Source organism: Pseudonaja textilis, chromosome 7 (assembly GCF_049901715.1).
Source record: "Pseudonaja textilis isolate UNSWEBS1 chromosome 7, rPseTex1.2, whole genome shotgun sequence".
Taxonomy (NCBI): domain Eukaryota; kingdom Metazoa; phylum Chordata; class Lepidosauria; order Squamata; family Elapidae; genus Pseudonaja; species Pseudonaja textilis.
The window spans coordinates 57,374,115-57,396,738 of record NC_141996.1 but is presented as its reverse complement, the minus strand read 5'-3'; the positions used below and the strand labels follow the sequence as shown (position 1 = coordinate 57,396,738).

Here is a 22,624-nt window from a genome sequence, read left to right as displayed (position 1 = left end):
CTTGTGTAAATTTGCATTTAACTATGTTATATGTACCTAAGCTGAAATTTAATTTGTTATCAGTAAGGGCTTTAGTTAATCTTGGTTATGTAGTAACCTTTACGGGAGATAACTGTATAATAGAGAAAGAGGGTAAAAATGTTTCTGCTACTTTAGAGAATGATTTATATGTTATACATGTTGACCAGTTGCAGATGGCTAACTCGGTTTATAACAATGTTAAGCCACATGACGAATGTGGCTTAACATTGTTATATTTACTGCATTTATATTTACTACATTTACTGCATAGACGTATGGGGCACATTAATTTCAAAATGCTGCAACAAACTGTTAAATTGTCAGAGGGAGTAAAATTAAAATCCAGTAGAAAGTCCTTAAATTGTAATGCCTGTAGTCAGGAGAAAAGCAAGGTTACTCCAGCAAACAGACTGAATGGGATTAAGACCAAAGAACCTTTAGAGGTTGTGTTTGCTGACATAATTGGTCCTAAGAAATCCAGTTTGGGAGGTGCCTGCTATGTTTTGAGTATAAATGACCATTACTCACGATACGGTTTCTGCTATCTCATGAAAAACAAAACAGAAACATTCCAACATATCTTTAATTTGCTAAAGTTTGCAGAGAGAAAAATGAAACATAGGGTAATTATTTTGTTACTGATAACGGGACTGAGTTTATTAACAATAGATTCCAAACTATGTTAAAATTGGCTGGTGTCAAGCAAAAACATTTTGTACCTTACAGGCCACAACATAACTCGTTTATAGAACAAAGCCATGGCTCGCACTATGTTATCTGATTCAGGTTTGCCTGAAACACTGTGGGATAAAGCCATAATGTGTAGCAACCATGTGTTAAACAATGTGGTTAACACAACAACTGATGAATTGCCATTCACTCTTTGGCATGGCAGAAAACCAAATTTAAGTTATCTACACACATTTGGAGCTCCAGCATGGGTGCATATTCCCTCACAAGCAAGACTGAAAGGTTAACATAGAGCTACGAAATTATTTTTCGTAGGTTACGAGACCAACCATAGGTAGTTTAGATGTTGGGATCCAGGCACAGCTCATGTTTACTGTAGCACTAGTGCTAAATTTTTTGAGCACGTTGGGTGGAATAAACTGGAACAGGAATACAACAATGATATTGCAATTGACACCCAAGTAGTCCCTAAAGATAAAATAATTAAACCATCAATAGCCATTAAAGAGGAAGAACAGGCACAGGAGGAGGTAGAAGAACAGGAGCATGTGGAACAGGTGAGTCCACCAGTAAGCCTGTCTTACCTAGACGTTCAACCTGAGTAACACGACCACCTGATAGATATCAGGCTAGTGTTGTATGCCAAGTGAATACTGTTTATGATACTGGACTTTGTTATTTGGATTATCCCTGAACTGAAATACTGACTGTTTTAACCATGTACAACTTAGACTGTTGGACTTTGCTTAACCGTTTACTGGAAGTAAAACCTACATTTTACTATTTAGTGTATCTGTGTGCTGATCTTATGTTATTCAACATCACTCGCACATCTCCCTCTGTGCACTCATTCTCCTAATGGGGAATTACCTCAACAACTGGCCCCCACTCTTCGGCCTCTGCCTCCCAGCAATTTGCCTCCTTGCAGCAAACAGCAAACAGCCCGGTCAGCTTCAGCACAGCCTGATTAGCACAAGCAGCTGATTGTCGGTTGGATCGGCCTCCCGACATCAGCTGTTTCAGGCTGCAGGGATCACGATCGCCTATAGCCACCTCTGCATGCCTCATTTTTGGCCTCCATGTCCCATTTTCGGCCTCCGCACACCCTGTTTTTGGCCTCCGCACATCCCCACTGCCTGGAATACTTCTCCGTCAAAGTATATCAAATGACTAATGAAAGGGTTGTCAAATGAAGAAATGGTCCTCATGGCCTTCTAAAGCATCTCTAAGCTTATTACATTCAGAATGCAATATTGCCTAGTGGCAATCATAGACCAAACTGTTGTATTTTTTTTTCTTACTCCTTTGGAACTGCCATTTCACAATACTAGAAGCCTAACTGGAAAATAATCAACAACCAAAACAGCTTCTTGAAACCTGGACATTTATCTAATTTGTGATAATGCAAAAGAAGATATTTTCATACAAGTTATTTCTCCTTTCAGAACAAAATTAAAGAAGAAAATGCTAGAAGTGTTTGTAAAAATAAAATCCTGAAAATCATGGTATCAATATTATTCATGGTATAAAATTTGCCTGGAGTCTGAAAAAGCATAGGGAATGCTTCCGTAAGATGATTGTAGCAGAAGAAAACTAAATCATTGTTTATTGTAAAGGTAACTATTTCAGTATATTCTTTTTTGTATGCAGTTGCTATTGATGGGTATGAGGAATTCTGCTAAGACTGACTGTTGTTATGGTTTCTATGAAACTATAGTTTCTATTTCACAAATAAGTGCATGAAATTCAGAGCATGAAGGAGTTAATTCAAGACATATTTTAAAACATGATCAGATAAGCAGGCTGCATCTTTGAGTTTATGTGATATATTCTCCAGATTTCTATTCAGTGGTTCAGAGACTCTTGTTGGCTTACAATGTAGATGTACTGTACGTATTTTTTCAAGGGAAAAAATAGAATCCATGGGCAGATTTTCCCTTATTAGTAAACTCATGAATAAGTGTTTTATTGCACAGAATTGCTGTTGATTTGTACTGGATTTATAGAAATGGTTATTTTTCAACTTGCCCCATTGGTCTCAACTAGATTAACTACTTTTTACCATGTTTATCAGTTTGTTGCATTTTATAATGACTTTTTACTGACATCTATTTTTTTTAACCAAGTGGAATCTCATTTTACAAATATTTATCATATTTAGGAATCACCTATCTCCCTCACAGAGGGACTCTCAGCTGTATACAATCAAAATATTAAAAGCATAAAAGCACTGTATAAAATTGAAAAGAGGCAAGCAATATTACAAATTAAAAGGTGGGTAGTTACAAATAGCAATCTTTTTAATATAATCATCTAGGCAGAATTTGGATGGCTGTGACCAGATTCTGAAGCAAGATGTTCAGAAAACAGACAGGAAAATACTAATCGGTACAAAACCAGGAAATACATCTTGATAATAAAGACAATTGTAACTTAGAACAAAAATGATTTCATTGTATATGATTTATGATGATCAGGAATTAACTTAATATATTAATTTCAATTCTCAATCAGCAATCCTAGTTATTTCAATGATAGAGAATAAAAGTCTCTCTGAAGGCTTGATGAACTCAGTCTCAGCAAAAATATTGAAGTGGTCTATCGCTGCTGAGATATTTGTCTTAGATTAACCAACAGTCCTCATATTGCTTGATGGTCTACTCAAGTACTAATCTGGTTCAACCATGCTTAACTAGCTGTTCAAGTGCTGCGACATAGTGTAATTATGACAGTATACAAATCCTCAAGTTTTATCATGAAGGTAAATATATGTGTCCCAGGATAAAGTTGCAGGATCCAATCTGGGTCAGTCACCAGCACCAGATATTTATTCTTCTGAGCTTTTGGACTTAAGCTGGAGCTCATCTTCAGGGAACTTCTCCTTAGCAGAGTGTGACTAAACTTCTGGTCCTGGTATCTGTCCAGATTGGATTCTGAATTTTTTATCAAGTGGATTTTTGTATATTACTTTAAAACTGGTAAGATTTAAAGAGTGTTACGTTTAGGAGAAATAGCTGTTTTGAACTGTTAGCATTTGGTTGTCCCATATTTGACTGTCCCATATTTACTAGATACAACATCCAGTGCTGACACAGCAGTGTATCTAAAAGCCAATGTTCTCTACTGTTCTGAGATTCAACGTCGCCCCCCCCCAAAAAAAACTTCATTGAAGTTGAGAAAAAAAATCAGATGCCATACAGTATCGATGCAACAGAAAAAATGTCTCTGCTGCTTTGTAACGGTCATCAGTATTTTTGCAGCACAGATACCTGGCAAAAACAGTACTTGAAAAGCGGCATAGAAGAGGTTGGCCGCTTAAAATATCTGTGGGAGTAACGGTGACGTGTTGTCAAATCGGATTTACCCTTGATAAGGAACGCGCGGGACCAGGCACAAAACTCATTATCCCTTTATTGTTCGGCGATTCTGCGGGTCTGTGAGAAAGAGATAGGAGTTATTACCCATCCTCGTTGTTGCCAAGGTACCGCTATTTAGGTCACACACAAGGGAGAAACCAGTCACATCATGCCTCCATGACATACTCATATACTCTCGTGCTGTTTTTTGCAATCCTCTAGACGTAAACCTCAAACTCCTCACAGAATCCCTCCCATCTCCCTTTTCGCGACCCAGAGCTGCGCCACTGCAGCAGCGAAAGCCCCTCATAATCTAAGATGGCGGCTAGACTAAGCAGGGCTGTTCACGTGACCTAGAGAGACTGTTGCCAAGAGCAGACTTCTTTTGACAGAAATCTCGCGAGATCGTGCAGGAACCGGTTGACCCACTAGTTTTTATGAAACGAAAACAGAAGGGAGGGGGATGTTAAAGGAGGGGGAATCTCGCGTGAACAGTGCTATAAACTTTGTGTAGGGAAGCCTCGCGGTATCATCTAACGCCTCCTGAATCGGAAGGAGTCCAGAATTTACTTTAGTTCTCGCGGTAGTCTTGGGATTTCTTCACCCTCCCCCCACCTCTTAATGCGGAGCGGAGAGTTCTCCCCGCGATACCTTTTGCAGCAAGCAGAGGTGGGGGGAGGGGATCGAAAGGAGGAAGAAGGGGCGTGGCTTGCGCGCTGAAGTCAGCACGGCGGCTACGAGGGGGCGGAGGAATATATAAAGGCCCGGGTCGAACTGGGGGTGTTTCAGTTAGAGAAGCAATTCTGAGACGGAGGAGGGATAATCGTTGTAGGCGAGACGTGTATTACTTCTGGTGAATTCGAGTTTCTCTACGCGGAGCGGGACCTCCCGGAACGATCTCTCGTTATGAGTCATGTGGCAGTGGAAAATGCCCTCGGTCTAGATCAGCAGGTGAGGGAATTCAAGGGAAAAACAGACGGGTGGGCCTGGAATAGCGAGGGCTTCTCGCCTCTCACCCACTGGAGGCCGATCTGGCTTCGGGGCTCTCTTGTAGTGTCCAACGTGTTCCTTTGCCCTTGTCATACCCTACTATCTTACCGCGCTCCACCAGCTCGGCATGGTTTTTGTGCCGGCCTTCTGGTGGCGCATTTTACTGTGACGCAGTTCCTTTTTTGGAGGCCGCAATTTTGGCGTTGTAGGCCGAAAAATGAATCGGAGGGGGGGGGGGCGGATTGAAGGGCAAGAATCGCGGCGAGGCGTGAAGGATAGGGTATAGCGCCCCTGGGCCGTGTGAGACAGGCCGGGCTTGTTCCGGGCCTTTGTGCGGCTCCGGCGAGTGTTAATCTGCCGGCCCCCCTGGCGGTGTTGACTTTGAACTGCAGCGGGCGGAGGACCACGGCGGCCATCGAGCGGTGACGAAATGGGAGGATGGGTGAAGCGCGTGCGCGGTTCCCCAGCCGGGGAGCGGGAGCCACTTAGCTCCTGCTGCAGCTCTTGCTTCCCGTGCTGGGTGCGCGCGCACGTACAGACACGCGCCCCCCCCCATCTCCTTTGTCCTCAAGGCCCCTATCGGAAAGGGGGGAGGAAGAAGTACCGCGCCTGGAAAGGCGGATTTTCCCTCTTCTCCTTTAGCTCCCCGTTAACATTCTTGCCCGCGGTCGAGGTGTTGGAGAGCGGTGGCAGAGCAAAGTCTTTCGGGCGGTGTGGGCTAGAACGAGCTCCCGAAATGGATCAAGGAGCCGGTCAGGGAAATAAGAGCAGGCGTGTGACGTTGCCGCCGGATTAGCGGCGGGCTAGGAAAGCGCAGTCGCCGTTCGCTGCGGCAGAGCTGGAATGCTGCGGCTGTGGCCTGAAAACGCTGAAAGCAGGCAAGAAGCGACTCCCCCAGCTAGTTCTCTCTTGCCCGGGGAGGCGGCCGCATAGTTTGCGATTTTGAATGTATTTAGACCAAGATCAAGATACATGTTTATACTTAGGCAGTTTTTCAAAAAAATAAAATAATCGACATATCTAGTAAAGCTGTGATTTACTACATAAGGTTCCTATAGCATACAACTATTTCGATGAACGTGATTTTGATCGAAGAAATCAAATCTGCCATAACACATGAAAAGTGGTGTTGTGGAGGATTTGTTTCTATGCAAAATGAATTTAAAACTGAATGGTAGTGGGAAAAAATTGGCATGTTTAATTTCAATATAAAATACTCTGAGGGTACACTATTTTAATTGCTATATTCTATATAAGTACTGATAAAACAAATGAACAAATAACAGTTTTCTCTTGCTTTGATTACTAGTGAATTTGCTTGATTATTTTGAATCAAAACTAAAATTTGGCAGGTTTTCATTTGAAAATGTAGCTAACAATAACTTTTGTGTATTTTTAAGTTTGCTGGTCTAGACTTGAATTCCTCAGACTCTCAGAGTGGAGGAGGAACAGCAAGTAGTAAGTACATAATTCAAGAATATGTTGTTAGGCTTAATAGGTCTTGTGGGTGCCCCATCATTTCAGTAAAAATACCATTTCTTGATGCTTCAAAATCAAGCAATTCTCTTCCCACACCAGTATTTCTTATGCATCTTTAATGTTAAATAATGTTTTTTTTTAAATCTTGCTGGACAGTTGAATGTTAAAAAAAATGTAAAGGGCTGTATGCTTTCTAAATCCAGTTGTATGACCAGACCATCACTCATTCAATTTCTGAATCCTGTAACATTTCTAGAAGATACTTGAAGAATAGGCAAGATTATTGGACTGGAATATCATTTGCTATCTTATTCCTTTTATACTGCCAAAGAGCCACTGTTGACTGAGTTCCAATACTATATTTTTTAAGTTCTGGTAATATTGGCTTGTTGCATAGTGGCATAGTTTCAAAGGAAAACGTTACAGTATGACCATTAATGGGCTTTTTTTAAACTTTCAATTCTTAGTAACTCAATCTGTTAATGGCAAAATAGGTTACATACTGTATTTTTCAGAGTAGAAGAAGCACTTTCTCTCCCCCCCCAAAAATGGGTGGAAACGTCTGTCTTATACAGCGAATACGGGGCTGTTTCTGGCCTCCTGTGTGTCCTGTTTTTGCCCTCCCCAGCGTCCAGAAGCACTCTGCAGGCCTAAAACATGCCCATTTTGGGCCTGAAGAGTGCTTCTGGATGCCAGGGAGGGCAAAAACAAAAACGGGATGTGCAGAAGCAAAAAACTTCCTCTTGTTTTTCTCCTCTATAAACCAAGGTGTATCTTATAGTCTGGTGCTTCTCTGTCCTTGAAAGCCAAGTAAAAGTTATAAACTGACAGCTTCCAATCATGAAAAGTATAAGAAAAATACTGTGATGGATTGTGAATGTCCTAGATACCAAAGTTTTTTAAAGTAACAAGTATTTTTTCTTCCAGAAGGCCGGTACATTCCTCCTCATTTGAGAAATAGAGAAGCTTCAAAGCAGGGTATGTTTGTTGATATAGATTTCAATAGTAGTGCTTTATTTAAACTTGATTCACAGGTGGATATGCATTACAACATCCCATACATTAAATATTGGTAAAATCCTGTACTACAGCTTAGAAGTGATATCTGGCTATAAGTAGCAAGGAAGCATATAAAAAATTGAATTTGCGCACTAACTCAGTGATATTTTTTACAGTATGAAGGTTGCAAGAGAAAATTCAGTTTGAGTGTAATACATTTAGTAGGCTAGTGATTGAGAGTTGTGTTTTCACTTAAGCAGTAAAGCTAATAAAGTAATGCAATTTACTACAACCAGAACAATGGTGACACCCGGCCAACAAAAAATATTGTTTCTTCTGAAAGTTATGATTAAATTCATGGTCAAGTATTCTAATGTGGAATGACATAATTGATAATTATGATAATTTGGATTTCAATTATGAAATGATCCATGATGAAACATTTTGAAAATATTAGTAATAAAGAAATGTAAGTAAGCAGAGACCCAGGTTTAGTGTGAGTGCTGTTCTTTCAAAAAGCCTACTCACTGCTATGTCAATCTATAGGATTAGAAATTTAAAACTTAATAAAAGGGAGTTTTTAAAGCTGTTAATTGTCAGTTAAAATTAATTATTAAAATATTTAATCTTAGATAAAATTAACGTACAGTATCTTTAACTCTTAGTGATCCAAAAAGGTTGTAGAAATGATAATCACATTCTTGAGTTTTCTCCAAGGATCCATATTTCTGGAATTCAATCTTTTTAGCAACTAAATAAATAAAAGGTAAACATTTAATAGAAGCTTTGCTAGAGGTAGATAGTTCTTTTTACCTTTTTGGTGATTTGCAAGAAAGTTGCTTGCCCCCAATTTTTGGGAGGGATAATTGACTGTTTTAAGCTGACAACAGTGAGCAAAATCAAGTTTGTTTCTGTTTGTTGTAGTCTTGTGGCGGTTACATTTAACAATTTCTGTTTAAATGTTAAAATGCCATTTTTATTGTTTCTTAATAGTTGATTTAGGCCAATCTTCCATTTTCAAATTTAAAATTATAGGGTTATTATCAGGTGTTCAACTAAGCCTATAGACTCTTATCTCATTCAGCCGGTTTTGAAAATTTTAGAAAATTTGAATGTTTTTCTGCCATAGTTGAAACTAGAGCAGATATCAGACTACATTTTGGCTGTTTCTTGTCTTCATCGTGGAAGTTACTATAAGCTAGAACTTGGTAGAATTTGAAAAATTGTTTTGACTTTCAGAATTTCCATAACCATAAATAGCTAATCTTAGACTATGGGTTCATATGTGTAAAACGTTAATAGAACTCATAGAAATTTTTTAAAATTGTTGTGAACACATAACAAAGATTAATAAATTAGTGCATCTATTATAATACACAAGGGGAAAGTCATTAGAATGATTTTTAGTAATTTTCTAGTGTGTTTTCATAAATTTTGGCTTATGCTGTAAATGTTAACTATGCTGACTGGGAGTGATCTAAAATAGGGGTGTCAAACTTGCTGTGTCACATTGCCGTCATGTGATGTTTCACGGTGTTTTTTCCCTTTACGGAGCTGGGTGGGAAGTGGCCTGCATGTGACACATCTGGCCCGCATGTGACACCAGTTTGACACACCTGATCTAAAATATGTTGGGCCTTGTGGGAGAGTTCACTGAAAGATCTGACATGGGCAGTGGTTCTTGTTACTTCAAATTCATAAGGTAATTTTGGGGCCTTTTATGGAAGTAGTGAGAAATGTTTGATATTTCTTACTGTCCTAAGCTGTTGATTGGGCAGCTCCTTCCTTTTTTTGGAGCATCCTGTTAGATTATTGGGGGGGTGTCTTCATATTGGCTACAAAAATTCAGAGACTTGCTTGTTCTACTTCTCCAGATGTGAACTCTACTGTTGCCAAAGGTAAACTGATATATTTGTAGAAACTACATTTCAGAATAAGGCTGCCAAAAAGTTGTTAGCACTGTTGGGGACATTCTATAGCAGAATGTTTTAATATGCTTTCAAACTGAATCATAATGCTGGGAGTTTTCATGGCTCTTTTTCAGCATACAATACCCATAACTATACAGCAAACTACTATACCAATTCGATGCCATCACCAAGAAGCTGTAAGTTGGTGTCAGGCTGGGGTGATTTTAAAGTTTGTTGTTTGGGAGCATGCCTATAAGCAGTAACTTGCAATTAACAAACAGTTTGAGCTTTTTCTTCAAGCACATTCTCAGGCATGTCATGCCTTCTTTGCCTCAATTTAACACTTTTCTCAGTTGGTGTAACATGATTAAGAAAATAGTCAGTGGAAAAATGTTAAAATTATTTTGCTCCTTTCAAGTTTAGTACTTTTTAGTAATACTTTTATTAAACCTATAATTTAGCAAATACCAGAATCCACTTTTATAGACTCATGGTTATGTGGTGAGAAAGTTATTAGTTCTTAAACAAGACATCAGCATGGTAACAAAAAAATTGAAATTCACTTTCATTAATTTTAAATTCTCAAGTTTATGGCCACAGTACTTTTTATGGCTACATATACTAAAACATTTTCTTCACCAACAATGTGGTAATGTTTCCTTTGTCAATAGTGTAAATCTATTCCAAGTTTTAATTAAAACACAGGTTTTCTGTTTAGTGGGCATATTCATATAATGTTATGTGCTAACATAATGGCTGAATCTTTCAAGGTAATTATTCAGCAGGTGGCTTAGTACTTTTCCCACTATTAATAACTCCTTTATCTATGAACTGGATAAGTTTCTGAAAGATTTAAAAATATAAATTTGAACAGCTTATTCAAAATACTATAATAAAATGAATGACAGATTTTAAAAATAAAATTTGTTGATATATTAAATATTGTCAGATACAATAGGACAACATTTGGGAAGCACTGGACTAATGTGATATTTTGAAGAGGAAAATATTTCATAACATTCAGTTTTCCTTAAACTTCCCTTTTTAAAGAATTGTATTTAGGATTGGAGGCCTGTGGAGAAACAGGGAAGTATTGTTTGTTTCAATCATCCCTGGTTTGTGGGGAAAATTCCTTTAGTTGTAGCAAACACTGGGGGAGCTTTTACCACAATCTTAGCTACTGTTAATAGTCATGTTTTCCATAGATTAACCAGGGTATGATTCTAAAACTTTTCACAATGTTTGTAAAGATAAACCAGATAACTAACCTTTTACTGGAACTCACGAATGAAGGCAAATATATGTGTCCCAGGATAACGTTGCAGAATTCAATCTGTTGTGGTCACTGGGATCAGAGATTTAGTCTTCCGAGCTTTCGGACTTAAGCTCTTGACGATGGGCTTCAGCATGACTCTGAAAGCTCGGAAGACTTAATATCTGGTCCTGGTAACAGACACAGATTGGACCCTTTTCATGAATAATAGTTACAGACTTCTAACATACTGTATAAGCAGCTTTTTCTTTAAAAAAAAACTGATCTAAAAAATGCACCTTTAAGCAGTGGCCAGTCAGAATTGTGCTTTTAAAAATTGCTACATGCTTAATTGTATCTTGAGCTTAGCATTGGACCTTGAGTTTAGTGCTGGACTTGCTTCAAATTGACTGGTTTTTATTTGGATATGCTTCAACTTACTGCATGGCAGCAATATTGGTATACAAGATACCTAGCTATAGTACAAATATAATTACAATAAGCTAAAGTTAGTACAGCTACATAATTATCCATAAACTTTGTTTGCAGCTTTTGTGAACATAGATGTAGAAAACCTGCAATTTTAATTGAGTTCCCTTTTTAAAAAAAAGAGGTGCCCTTAAATGTAAATTTGTGGCAACAAAAGTCACACTTACAATGGAGCTTGCAAAAACTATTTGCTGGCACAAGTGACATTTAACACTTTAATTGTTTAACTTTTTATTCTCTGCTAAAGATTCCCCCAGCTGGGACTCTCGTGGAGGTAATGGCTATATGAATGGATATGATCGTGACAGCCGGATGAATGGCTACGATCGTGATCGCGGTGTGTTTGGATCCAGAGGAGGATCTGGACGTGATGACAGAGGTGGGCGTGGGGACCTGTCACTTCCATCCAACTTAGTGATTAAATAGTGATTAAAAATAGCTTAAGGTAGGGCAAAATATGATGCTCATGGAACTTATGGAAAATTCTTCGAATTTTCTTACTGATCAGCTTTAATGAGCTGCCTTCCTAAACTGAAATGCAAGTTCTGAAATTTTAATGGGTCTTTAGAATCCTTACCACATTTGAATATAATCAATTTGAATCCTAGAGTCAAAACTTTTCATGTCAGGGTTTCTATTAATGACTTAGCAATATTGAACTTATTGCCCAATAGTTCCAATTACTGTCTTCAGATTTTATATGTCAAGGAAGGTATACATTCTCAAAATCTTTCATTGTTTGACTGTTTCTTCTTTACTGGTGTCAGTATGTGGGCAAATACATGAAATTTGAAATGATCTAGTTTTCAATTTGTTGTGAAATTGTCAAGTTTTGAATGATAATATGTTCAGTATGGGTTGCCTAATGGTTGACCTCTAGAGATGTGCCATAGGCTGATTTGTCATTGAACAGAAGGAACAGTATCCGGGGTGGGTGGGGTTTATTCAGCTTGAACGGATCAACAGCTGCTGGATGTTGAACACCATCTCATTTTTTGCTGTCAGTGCCATCTTAGTTTGATGGGAATATGGCTTACTTTGAACCAACCCAGAAATTATATTTGGAAGACTGGTGGCTACTTGTTGATGTTAATGGTTCGTCTCAATATATTTCTTACCTGTAAATACCTTTGGAAATATTTAATAATGGATTGTATTATTTGTAGGATTTGATGGTGGATGGAATGCTGCCAGAGACAGGGATGCATATAGTAGCTTTGGTGCAAGAAGTGAACGTGGATCAGGAAAATCAAGTTTCTTTACTGACCGTGGCAATGGCTCAAGAGGAAGGTAACCACTTTGCTTAATTTTAAAAATGCAAATCCTTACTAGTGTATTGCCTTGCAGAAATGTGATTATATAAGTTTTAATAAAATTATTACATTAATCTTAGTATGCAACTGCTCTGAATTGTTTAGTATCAATAGTTAGGGGTGTATATGTGTATTTTAATTAGGAAAAATACTCTGCATTTCATATAAGATTGCTTTTGGCTAATAGGTTATTTAGTTCAGAATTTTTGAGAAATTATTTTTGGTTTGCCATATCTAAAATCTTACATGGGTACTTTTCTCCTTTATATTCAAAGCACATTTTGTAACCATTTGGCTTGGTTACAGAGTATTTTGAAGTTTAATATTTATTTTTGCATCCCCATTTTCCATTAGGATGCATGCTCAAGGCAGCATGCATGTTTTCCTTCCTTTTATCCTCATAAGAAACCTATGAAGCAGATTGTACTGAGTGAAAGAATAGTTTAAGGTCATGAATGTTATGACTGAAAAGGGAGCTGAATCCAGAGCTTGGTACCCAAGAGTTCCTAATTAATCACTAAGAATTGAGATGGAATAAATGCAGTCTGAATGGTCAAAATCCTTCTAGTTAGTTGAATCTTCCTATAGCAAGGGCAAAGAAACAGTTTAAATGCCTTTGATAGCAGAAAGCTAAAATCTGCAACCCTCAAATCAGCATGATTCCCAGAAGTTTCTTCCTTAGCATGACAGAAAACTGAAATTATTAATTTCTATAGTCACATTAATTAATCAAACCTGGTCTTTGGATTATATCTTTGTGAAAAGCAAAATATGGGCGTCAGCCTCAAATAATGCAATTTGCTTTAAAGCAAAATAATATTTTAAAGCTGCCAACTTGCTAGGTTGCTTTAAAGCAGCACATACATGTGGATTTCATGCTATACTGTATGGTGTTTAGATTTGATGATCGTGGTGGAAGAGGCAATGATTTTGATGGTATTGGGAGTCGTGGTGATAGGAGTTGCTTTGGTCGATTTGATCGTGGTGGAAACAGTCGTTGGTGTGATAAAAATGACGAAGATGATTGGTCAAAACCACTTGCCCCAAGTGAACGTATGGAACAGTAAGTATTAAAGGCTTACTTGGCAACCTTTCAATGAAACATTCAGTGCTATATGATACAAATGGACTTATTTTCATTCTAGGGAACTATTCTCTGGGGGGAATACAGGCATTAATTTTGAAAAATATGATGACATTCCAGTTGAGGCAACAGGCAACAATTGTCCTCCACACATTGAAAGTGTAAGTACTACCAGTTTCATAATAAATTTACTTGATAATCTATGCGGAAATTGTAAAAACTTTTATATTGTAATAAATTAGTACTTTTTAATTGATTAATCCTTCAGAAAGGACATTGGTTCCATTTTTTATGCTAGTAGTTTTGTTTGGAAAGAGGATACCTTATTCTTTTTAAACTTGGTCATCTTATTACACCTTATTGTTAGCTGTTAATGAAGTGTAGGTGCAGGTTTTTATACTCAGTTTATATTTGTAAATAGTACAGTATACATATAGATAGCGTTCACACAGAAATAATATTAATGCTTAGGACTACAGGCACTAAGGAAATTAGAAATTAGCATATGTCTCATGTATTGGGCTTTGGTTATATAGAACTCAACAGTTGGCTATATTGAGGTTTTTGCTAAATAAACTGAGAATGAAATACATTTTAAATATGCAGAGAACTGGAAAGAAATGGGGAACTCCTACAAAGCTAATAATTGAAAAAAAATAATGGATAGGTTAATGTAGTACTAAAATACGAGTGCAGATGGATTATTTTTAAAAGAGTACTGTAGAATTTAGGTGGTTATACATTTGCTAATGTTCCTTGGACAGATAAACACAGGAGTCTTCAACTTATAACCACAATTGAGCTCAACATTTCTTTTTAATCCAGGCCTCACTTTATGACCCTTTTGCCACACTTGTTAAGTGAATCACTTGCAATTGTTAAGTGAATCTGGCTTCCTCCATTGACTGCATGTCGGAAGCTGTCTGGGAAGGTTACAAATGGTGAACCTGGGACCATGCAGCTGTCATAAATACATGCCATTTGCCAAGTGCCCAAATTTTGATCATTGAACCAATTTCCGTAAGTGTGAAAAATGGTCATAAATCACTTTTTTCAGTGGTGGTGTAACTTTGAACAGTCATTAAATGTATGGTTGTAAGTTGAGGACTACCTGTATGTGTTTTCTACACTGAGTGCATTGCATGAGCACAGCATGCTCAAAAACAACCTTAAGCATACTGCTTCACCTAAATTGGTTAATTCCTACATTTTATTTGTAAACGAGACTGGAGTTGATTGCGTGGCACAGTCCAATTTTTAAAAAACAAATTCTGGGTTTTTTTTTTAATAAATTTTCTTCAATGGAAAAAAATTGCATCCAGGAATTATAATTAGCTTCTTTTGATTATGTACTATACATGGAAAAAAGCTGTTCGCCCCAATGTCAAGCTTAGAACTAACCTTCTGTGACTATATTTGAATTGATTGGCAGAAGTAGCACTTGGCCACCTCAAAGTCAAATTTGTAACAAGACTTTAAATCAAGCAAGTTGCTTCATAAGCAAGGGCATTGGGTGGGTGGAGGGCTCCATCCATTCATGATCAAGCTTCTGTATGAGTGCAACACTGGCTAATAAGTTAGACTGATGTAGAATACTCCTATTTTATAACTGAAATACCTTTGCAGTTTAGTGATGTTGACATGGGGGAAATTATCATGGGGAACATCGAACTCACCCGCTACACTCGACCTACTCCTGTTCAGAAATATGCTATTCCTATCATCAAAGACAAAAGAGATCTGATGGCCTGTGCCCAGACAGGTAATTCTGTAATGTTATAGTTGCATGTTCTAAATGAAGTAAAAGTAAAATTTAGTAACTGAAAGCCATGCTGTACAAATTTTGAACTCCTTCCTTTAGAAGCTTTGCTAATTATTGTATTTTGAAGTACAGTTGTGTTGAATAAATACTGAGAAATAAGCCAATGCTGTTCTTCAAGTGGAAGGGTTTGGGTAAATTGCAAAGATCTGCTGTTTTGCAATTGGTTGTAATTGGTTAACTACCACTAATTTGACCTAGCATGTGATATATTTGGAATAAAAACCATTTGCAAGCAACACAGATTTTTTTATAACTTGGAATAATAACAATAGCGTATGATTAAATTTGTTTTCAGAAATAAAAAGACTTTGCATTGCTATCAAATTTTAATGCATCTTTTTCTCTAGGTTCTGGGAAAACTGCTGCATTTCTTCTGCCCATATTGAGTCAGATATATACAGATGGTCCAGGTGATGCTTTCAGAGCCATGAAGGCAAGTGTATGGTTTGCAGTATATAAATACTATCTATAGACACTCCCAGTAGTGTGCATTTTGTCATGCTTTCTCCAGTTGTTAGTTCTGTGTTAATGTTGGCATTTGTGTGTGTATAGAATGAACTGTTTCTGTTTGAGAATGTAACTCAAACTCATTTGCCTCTGCAGAAGAAAATTGTGCACCAATTTTGTTTCAGCACAAAAATAGCTGCAGAACACAGATAGGTCTTGACTTACAACCATTCATTTAGTAATTATTTGAAGTTATAATGGAGTTAAAAAAAGTAACTTATGATAATTTTTCACACTTAATTGTTGGTTGTGTGATCAAAACCTAGGTGGTTGGCAACTGGCATCTATGCCTGATATTTATACTGCTTGATCCACCTTTTGATTTGCTTAACAACTGGCAAAATGTAAAATAAAATGCAACTCACTTAACTGCCTTGCTTAGCAAAATTTGTGCTCAATTGTGGTCGTAAATTGAAGATATGTAATGCTGTTTAACTTAAAGGAATTAATTGGGCAGAACGAAAAGTGCATTACATTGGGCATACCTTCAGTGACGTCTTGCTCTTGTAACATTACAGGAAAATGGAAGATATGGACGCCGTAAACAATACCCAATTTCATTAGTTTTGGCTCCAACAAGAGAATTGGCAGTGCAGATATATGAAGAAGCTAGAAAGGTAAATGTTACATACTCCTGGGAACTTATTAGCAGATCACAGGGTATATTCTAAAATCTGAAATTTCCTTCCCTCTAGTTTGCCTATCGTTCCAAAGTCCGTCCTTGTGTTGTATATGGCGGTGCTGACATTGGTCAACAGATACGTGACTTGGAACGTGGTTGCCATTTGCTTGTGGCAACTCCAGGCCGCCTTGTAGATATGATGGAGAGGGGAAAGATAGGCCTGGACTTCTGCAAGTAAGTAATGCAGTTCTGTATGTTTATAAGATGATAAGTTTTGTAATATTGATAAACTTGAATACTTTGGAACGTCCTTGTCAGTATGGAATCCTGGAACACTTGATGTGCTATTTCATATTTTCTAGATACTTGGTTTTGGATGAAGCTGATCGTATGCTTGACATGGGTTTTGAGCCTCAGATTCGTCGTATTGTTGAACAAGATACTATGCCACCAAAAGGTGTCCGTCAGACAATGATGTTTAGTGCTACTTTTCCAAAGGAAATCCAGGTATTTATGCATGATATTCATCTTTCCAGTAAGATTCAGCACATTAAAGGGAAACTGATACACTGAAAGTAATTGTCTATGGTAAACCCAGCACTGCTGTTCCAAAAAAACAACTGGATTTTCTTGGGTTTTTTTCCTTGAAAATGTTTTACTTCTCATCCAAAAAGCTTTTTCAGTTCTGTGATGAAAAGTGAAATGTTTTCAAGGGAAAAAAAACAAAGTCCATTTGCCTTTTGAACAGCACCTTTGGGACACGCATGAACTGGATGACTGAGAATCTCCATAGACATGTCCATGGTAAACTTGTTAAAAAGAAATAAGAGTTATTGAATAGTTTTCTTTTGAAGAACTTGTCTATAGTTAAGTCCCAATTGTTGAGATGCTTCCATAGAGGTTTGTGGGGATTGGTAAACTATGATTAGATGCATATTGTTTATGCTAATTAACTGCTATTTTTTAGATGCTTGCTCGTGATTTCTTGGAGGAATATATTTTTCTGGCTGTTGGCCGAGTTGGCTCTACATCTGAGAACATCACACAGAAAGTAGTGTGGGTGGAAGAGCCAGACAAACGGTCATTTCTGCTTGATCTCTTGAATGCCACAGGTAAGAATTCCAGCATAAATCTAATGTAAATCTGTGTGAGCTGGGGAGAAAAATTCAGACTTCCTTCCTATTTTCTCCTCTAATTGACTTTTTACTTCAATCTGCCTGCAGCTAGCTTGCCTAGTAACACTGTTTTAATAAGCACTGCTTTATACCACATGGTGCTGTATTGACAGATAACACCTTTAGTTAATGAAATTCTTTGTATATATGCAGGCGAGGATTCCTTGACTCTGGTGTTTGTAGAAACTAAAAAGGGAGCAGATTCTCTGGAGCATTTCCTGTACCTTGAAGGATATGCTTGCACCAGTATCCATGGCGATCGTTCTCAGCGAGATAGAGAAGAAGCATTACATCAATTCCGCTCTGGCAGAAGTCCGATCTTAGTTGCAACTGCAGTAAGGACATATTTGGTTGTATAGCTATGTGTGTCTTTTTAATTTTATCTTTGAGAATTCAGGATTCCCCTCTTGTCTTCAATAGGTAGCGGCACGAGGACTGGATATTTCCAATGTTAAACATGTCATAAATTTTGATTTGCCAAGTGACATAGAAGAATATGTGCATCGCATTGGCCGTACGGGCCGTGTAGGAAATCTTGGTAAGAGAGCATTAATTTTGATGGGTTTTTGTAGTTACTAAGATCTATATATGTAGAAGTGCTGAATAACGTGAGACTATAGCTACCCAGAATTTTGTTAACCTCTATTTGAAAAAAGGCTTTTCAAAATAGTAGTGGACATTGATTAGGATGCAAATACTTCTAAGAAGACCTCTTACAATAAAGGGCTGTAGGGAAAGATGTATGTATGTATATATTCTTGAGAGAATTGATAAGTTCCTTGTAAGGCAGTAAATGAACTGGTTTTGGAAAATTCTTAATTGAAATCTGCATTGGATAGCTTTATTGTGCTTCTGAGAAACTTTCACATTGAAGAAAATATTTGTGAAAAAATAGTATCCCAGGTTTACAATTTTTATACTTAAAACATTTGAATAATATCCCCATTTAAATGCCTTTCATTTTGACATGCTTTTACTTTCAGTGTTGTAAATTGTTCACTGTAGAAGGAAAAGCCCATCAATGGCTTATTCTTCACACAAAAAGGAGAACAGATTTATTATAAATGCAATGGTAAATCTGTTACTAAGAGCTCATTATGAGTGGTCAGGAAGGACTATCTGCTTTTAATTGGGTTGTTTTGAAAATAAGTATAGATAGCTGAAGATCTCATGTTCCTTTAACTTTTCTGTTAGGTCTTGCCACATCCTTTTTTAATGAGAGGAACATAAATATAACAAAAGACTTGTTAGATCTACTTGTTGAAGCTAAACAGGAAGTACCATCTTGGCTAGAAAACATGGCGTATGAGCAACAACATAAGAGCGGAAGCAGTCGTGGACGTTCCAAAGGGTAATATGAATGAATTAAGTTTTTGAGTAACCTGCCTTCCAGGTAGTTGGCTAGAGCTTCACTCTGTTTTATACTGTTTACATTAAGCTGCAAGCTGTTCTGCTTCCTGTGTTTTTTGCTGCTCCAATATTCCTTTGCATTCTGCAGAAAAGTAGGGTATGAAGGGACTGTTTCACTTTTGAAAGACCAGAGGAAATGGTAATAAATAGACTACTTGTTTGTTAGATTTATAGCCCACTTTTCTTATAAGAGCTCAGGGCAATTTGCATGGTGTTCCCTGCTTATTGTGTTAAGACTTTTCGGCTTGGGGAAATTAGATGCCAGTTCAGTTGAAATTTTGAAATAAGATTCTGTAGAGCATGAAGAATAAATAATAGGTTTAAAAAAAAAAAACTGAACAATTTGAAAAAATAGCTTTTGCTTGATAACAAGTGTGCACTAGCAAAATAGATACAGAAAATAAGAATTAATTACACAGTTTATTTCATGGAATTCATGGATATTTCAAATACTGTCTTACCTACCTTTCTGTATTCCTTCAGCCGCTTCAGTGGAGGCTTTGGTGCCAGAGATTATCGAACAAGCAGCAGCAGCAGCGGTGGGAGCAGTAGTTTTGGCAGCAGTCGTGCAAGTAGTGGTCGCAGTGGTGGTGGTGGTGGTAGTCACGGAGGTAGCAGAGGTTTTGGAGGTAAATCTTTTGTGCCATTTAAGTTGGGATAAAAGGTGATAGAAAAAAATCACAACACGACAACAGGGTTATGTTAAAATGTCTTGTGAACATTTTCATTGTATCCTTACCTTTCTTATTTTTTGTTTTAATAGGTGGCTATGGCGGCTTCTATAACAGTGATGGATATGGAGGAAACTATAACTCTCAGGGGGTAGATTGGTGGGGCAACTGATCTGCTTGCTGCAGATTCTTAGCAAACAAGCTAATATGGAAACCACATGTAACTTAGCCAGACTATACCTTGTGTAGCTTCAAGAACTCGCAGTACATTACCAGCTGTGATTCTCCACTGAATTTTTTTTAAGGGAGCTCAAGGTCACAAGAAGGAAAGGAACAGAAGCCCTACTTTGAAGAAGGTTTAAAGACTCCATTGTAGTCAGAATTAACTCCTTTACCCACTCCCACTCCTAAACTGTATTTATAATTTTGTGACTGAGGATCATTTGTTAATGTACTGTGCCTTTAACTTTAGACAACTTTTTATTTTGATGTCCTGTTGGCTCAGTAATGCCCAAGATTATCAATTGTCTTTGCAAAATTATTCAACTTGGGCCTTATAAAAATCAAACCTTGGCACACAGGTGTGATACAACTTACAGGGATCATTGATTCATCCACTTTATCTGCAAAAACAAAAGAAAAAAACTTGTGCGGTGGCCTACATTAGGGCTTTGATACTTGGAGATTTGAAAAATAAAACATCTTGAAGCATATCAATGGAATTAGTTTCTAATGTGGCAAAACTGTACAAAGTTAAAGTTGATTTGCTCACTCTATCCTGGATAGGTACTTCGAACCTGATTGTCTTTAAAAAGCCATTCCAGTCCTGATAATGAGGTGATGTATGGATTGCATGCATACAAGCACTGTTTTAAAATAAATGCAAGTAAACACAGCAATTCCAGTGTTTAGGCAGATTATTAATGTGAGCTAGCCAATAGAAGGCGGAACATTACAGGGAATGTTTAAAGGTCTGAACTTGAAATAGTTTTTAGGAGAATTCATCTACTTAGACGTTTCAAAATTGCCTGCCATATTAAGTTGAAATGGTAGAATGGCTGACCATAACAGTGAAGGTCCATTTTTTTAAAAGGGCCTGACTGATTTTTTTGGTCTTAACGCATGCTAGTGTTGATGTTTTTTGGTCAAGGGGGAATGAACAGGAAGAATTATGCAGCAGGCTTTATTTTAATGCAGATTCACATTACTCTGTTCAAGCTGCGTTGAAGTGTTAACTGGCTTACTGTAGACTTGTAAAATGGCTCCAGAAGAATAACAAATTCTGAGATCACAAAGGTTGGAATGTACATAACTGCGCAAGGTTCAATTCTGCTAACAAGTGCAGTTTTAGTCAGTTTTAGTTGCATAGGTTTCCATTGTATTTAGTCTTGTTAATGCTGATCTGGCCAAAGATGAGTATTTCCAACAGTAAAAGGCCTCTGTCACTTAGTATCTCTGAGATACCGTTTGTTGCCAGAGCTATAACCAACTCTTTCTCTAAGTGGCATAGGACAACAGCAAAATCTCCTAAAGTGCAATAGATCTTTTCAAGTGTATTGTGCCTTGTACTAAACTTTAAGTAGGTGCACTTGACAGTATTTGAAGTCATTTGTTATGGTGCTATTTCAATTAGTCTAGATTTAGGCCCTTGTACATTTTGCCCATAACTTTTTACAAAATACTTCTTTTATTGCACATTCAGAGAATTTTATATGTCTTGTGTGCGTGTCCTTAACTTCCAATCTTATTTTGTCTCTTAGGAGACAACGCAGCTTGGCTAAGGAGAAGGAACTAGATTCTAAAACTGGGACCATGGGAATAATGGTTGGGAAGAAAACTATTTGCACACGACAGATTTCTAGATACTTTTTGCTGCTAGTTTTGTGTAATATTTATTGAACATTTTTGACAAATATTTATTTTTGTAAGCCTAAAAGTGATTCTTTGAAAGTTTAAAGAAACTTGACCAAAAGACAGTACAAAAACACTGGCACTTGAATGTTGAATGTCACCGTATGCGTGAAATTATATATTTCGGGGTAGTGTGAGCTTTTAATGTTTAAGTCATATTAAACTCTTAAGTCAAATTAAGCAGACCCGGCATTAGCAGTGTAGCCATAACTTTCTGATAGTAAAACAAAAATTGGCAACTTTAAAATTAAACATGCCAAGGTTTTGATACACTTGTCTTAAGATATTAATGAAGCACTTCAAAACACTGATATGAAGTGTCCAGATTCTCAGATGTTCGTTGCGTGAGTTTTTGTTTAGTTGTGTGGTTTTTTTTTTCAGTGAATGTCTGGCACATTGCAATCCTCAAACATGTGGTTATCTTTGTTGTATTGGCATAATCAGTGACTTGTACATTCAGCAATAGCATTTTAGTGAGTTTTACAACCAGCAATATTCTTCAGTTGTGATAAAGATTCAGTCATATGCAAAGAATGGGTTTAAACTTGCTGAGTGTAAACAATATGAACGTCAGGTCACTGTAGGTTTAGTAATTGCTTATTGTATTAGTTTAGATGCTAGCACTGCATGTGCTGTGCATTACTCTCGGTTTTAATAAAATAAAAAGTTGAAATGCAACCTGTGTAATTTTGATTCTTATAAGTGAAAAGGAGTGGTTTATCATAGAAAAAAATAGATGGATAAAAAAAATGATCCTGCTTTTCGTAATAATCTGACTAAATCTGGGGATCATAAACGGAACTTTCAGTGGGACTTTTTGGTTTGGGGTAGACAAAGCCATTTATTGGTTTTTGGTATTTAATCCAGTACAGATGTAAGTTTTTACTTGAATAATAAGTAATAGTGTGGGTTGCAAACTGTAA

General features: G+C 37.3%; 1 protein-coding gene and 1 long non-coding RNA gene across 7 annotated transcripts; one reads left to right on the top strand and one right to left on the bottom strand.

The window, feature by feature from the left end:
* Positions 1-2,649: 2,649 nt before the first annotated feature.
* Positions 2,650-4,408, bottom strand: LOC113444789 (uncharacterized). The gene is made up of 2 exons (XR_003375296.2): positions 4,254-4,408; positions 2,650-4,145 (listed from the first exon to the last, which is right to left on the bottom strand). It is a non-coding gene; the product is annotated as an uncharacterized LOC113444789 (long non-coding RNA).
* A 441-nt stretch (positions 4,409-4,849) lies between these two features.
* Positions 4,850-22,379, top strand: DDX3X (DEAD-box helicase 3 X-linked). Of its 6 annotated transcripts, none has more exons than XM_087937699.1 (19): positions 4,850-5,018; positions 6,458-6,515; positions 7,467-7,514; positions 9,580-9,642; positions 11,434-11,565; positions 12,353-12,476; positions 13,398-13,562; positions 13,645-13,744; positions 15,210-15,345; positions 15,753-15,838; positions 16,431-16,529; positions 16,608-16,768; positions 16,897-17,041; positions 17,502-17,646; positions 17,863-18,044; positions 18,130-18,247; positions 18,904-19,060; positions 19,603-19,748; positions 19,883-22,379. In XM_087937699.1, exons 1-19 carry the CDS (start codon positions 4,974-4,976, stop codon positions 19,960-19,962), a joined length of 2,190 nt encoding a protein of 729 aa, XP_087793825.1. In that variant the 5' UTR covers positions 4,850-4,973; the 3' UTR covers positions 19,963-22,379. The 6 variants fall into 6 exon arrangements, with proteins under 6 accessions (XP_087793825.1, XP_026569452.1, XP_087793826.1 ...); XM_026713667.2 differs by having other exon boundaries at positions 7,464-7,514; XM_087937700.1 differs by lacking the exon at positions 9,580-9,642.
* The last annotated feature ends 245 nt before the right edge of the window (positions 22,380-22,624 follow it).

Bases quoted from the DNA above. Each gene is read 5' to 3' on its own strand.
- DDX3X (XM_026713667.2), top strand. From the start codon at position 4,974: ATGAGTCATGTGGCAGTGGAAAATGCCCTCGGTCTAGATCAGCAG. The intron at 9,643-11,433 runs GTAAGTTGGTGT...TCTCTGCTAAAG, and splicing joins GATGCCATCACCAAGAAGCT to ATTCCCCCAGCTGGGACTCT. The intron at 13,745-15,209 runs GTAAGTACTACC...ATACCTTTGCAG, and splicing joins GTCCTCCACACATTGAAAGT to TTTAGTGATGTTGACATGGG.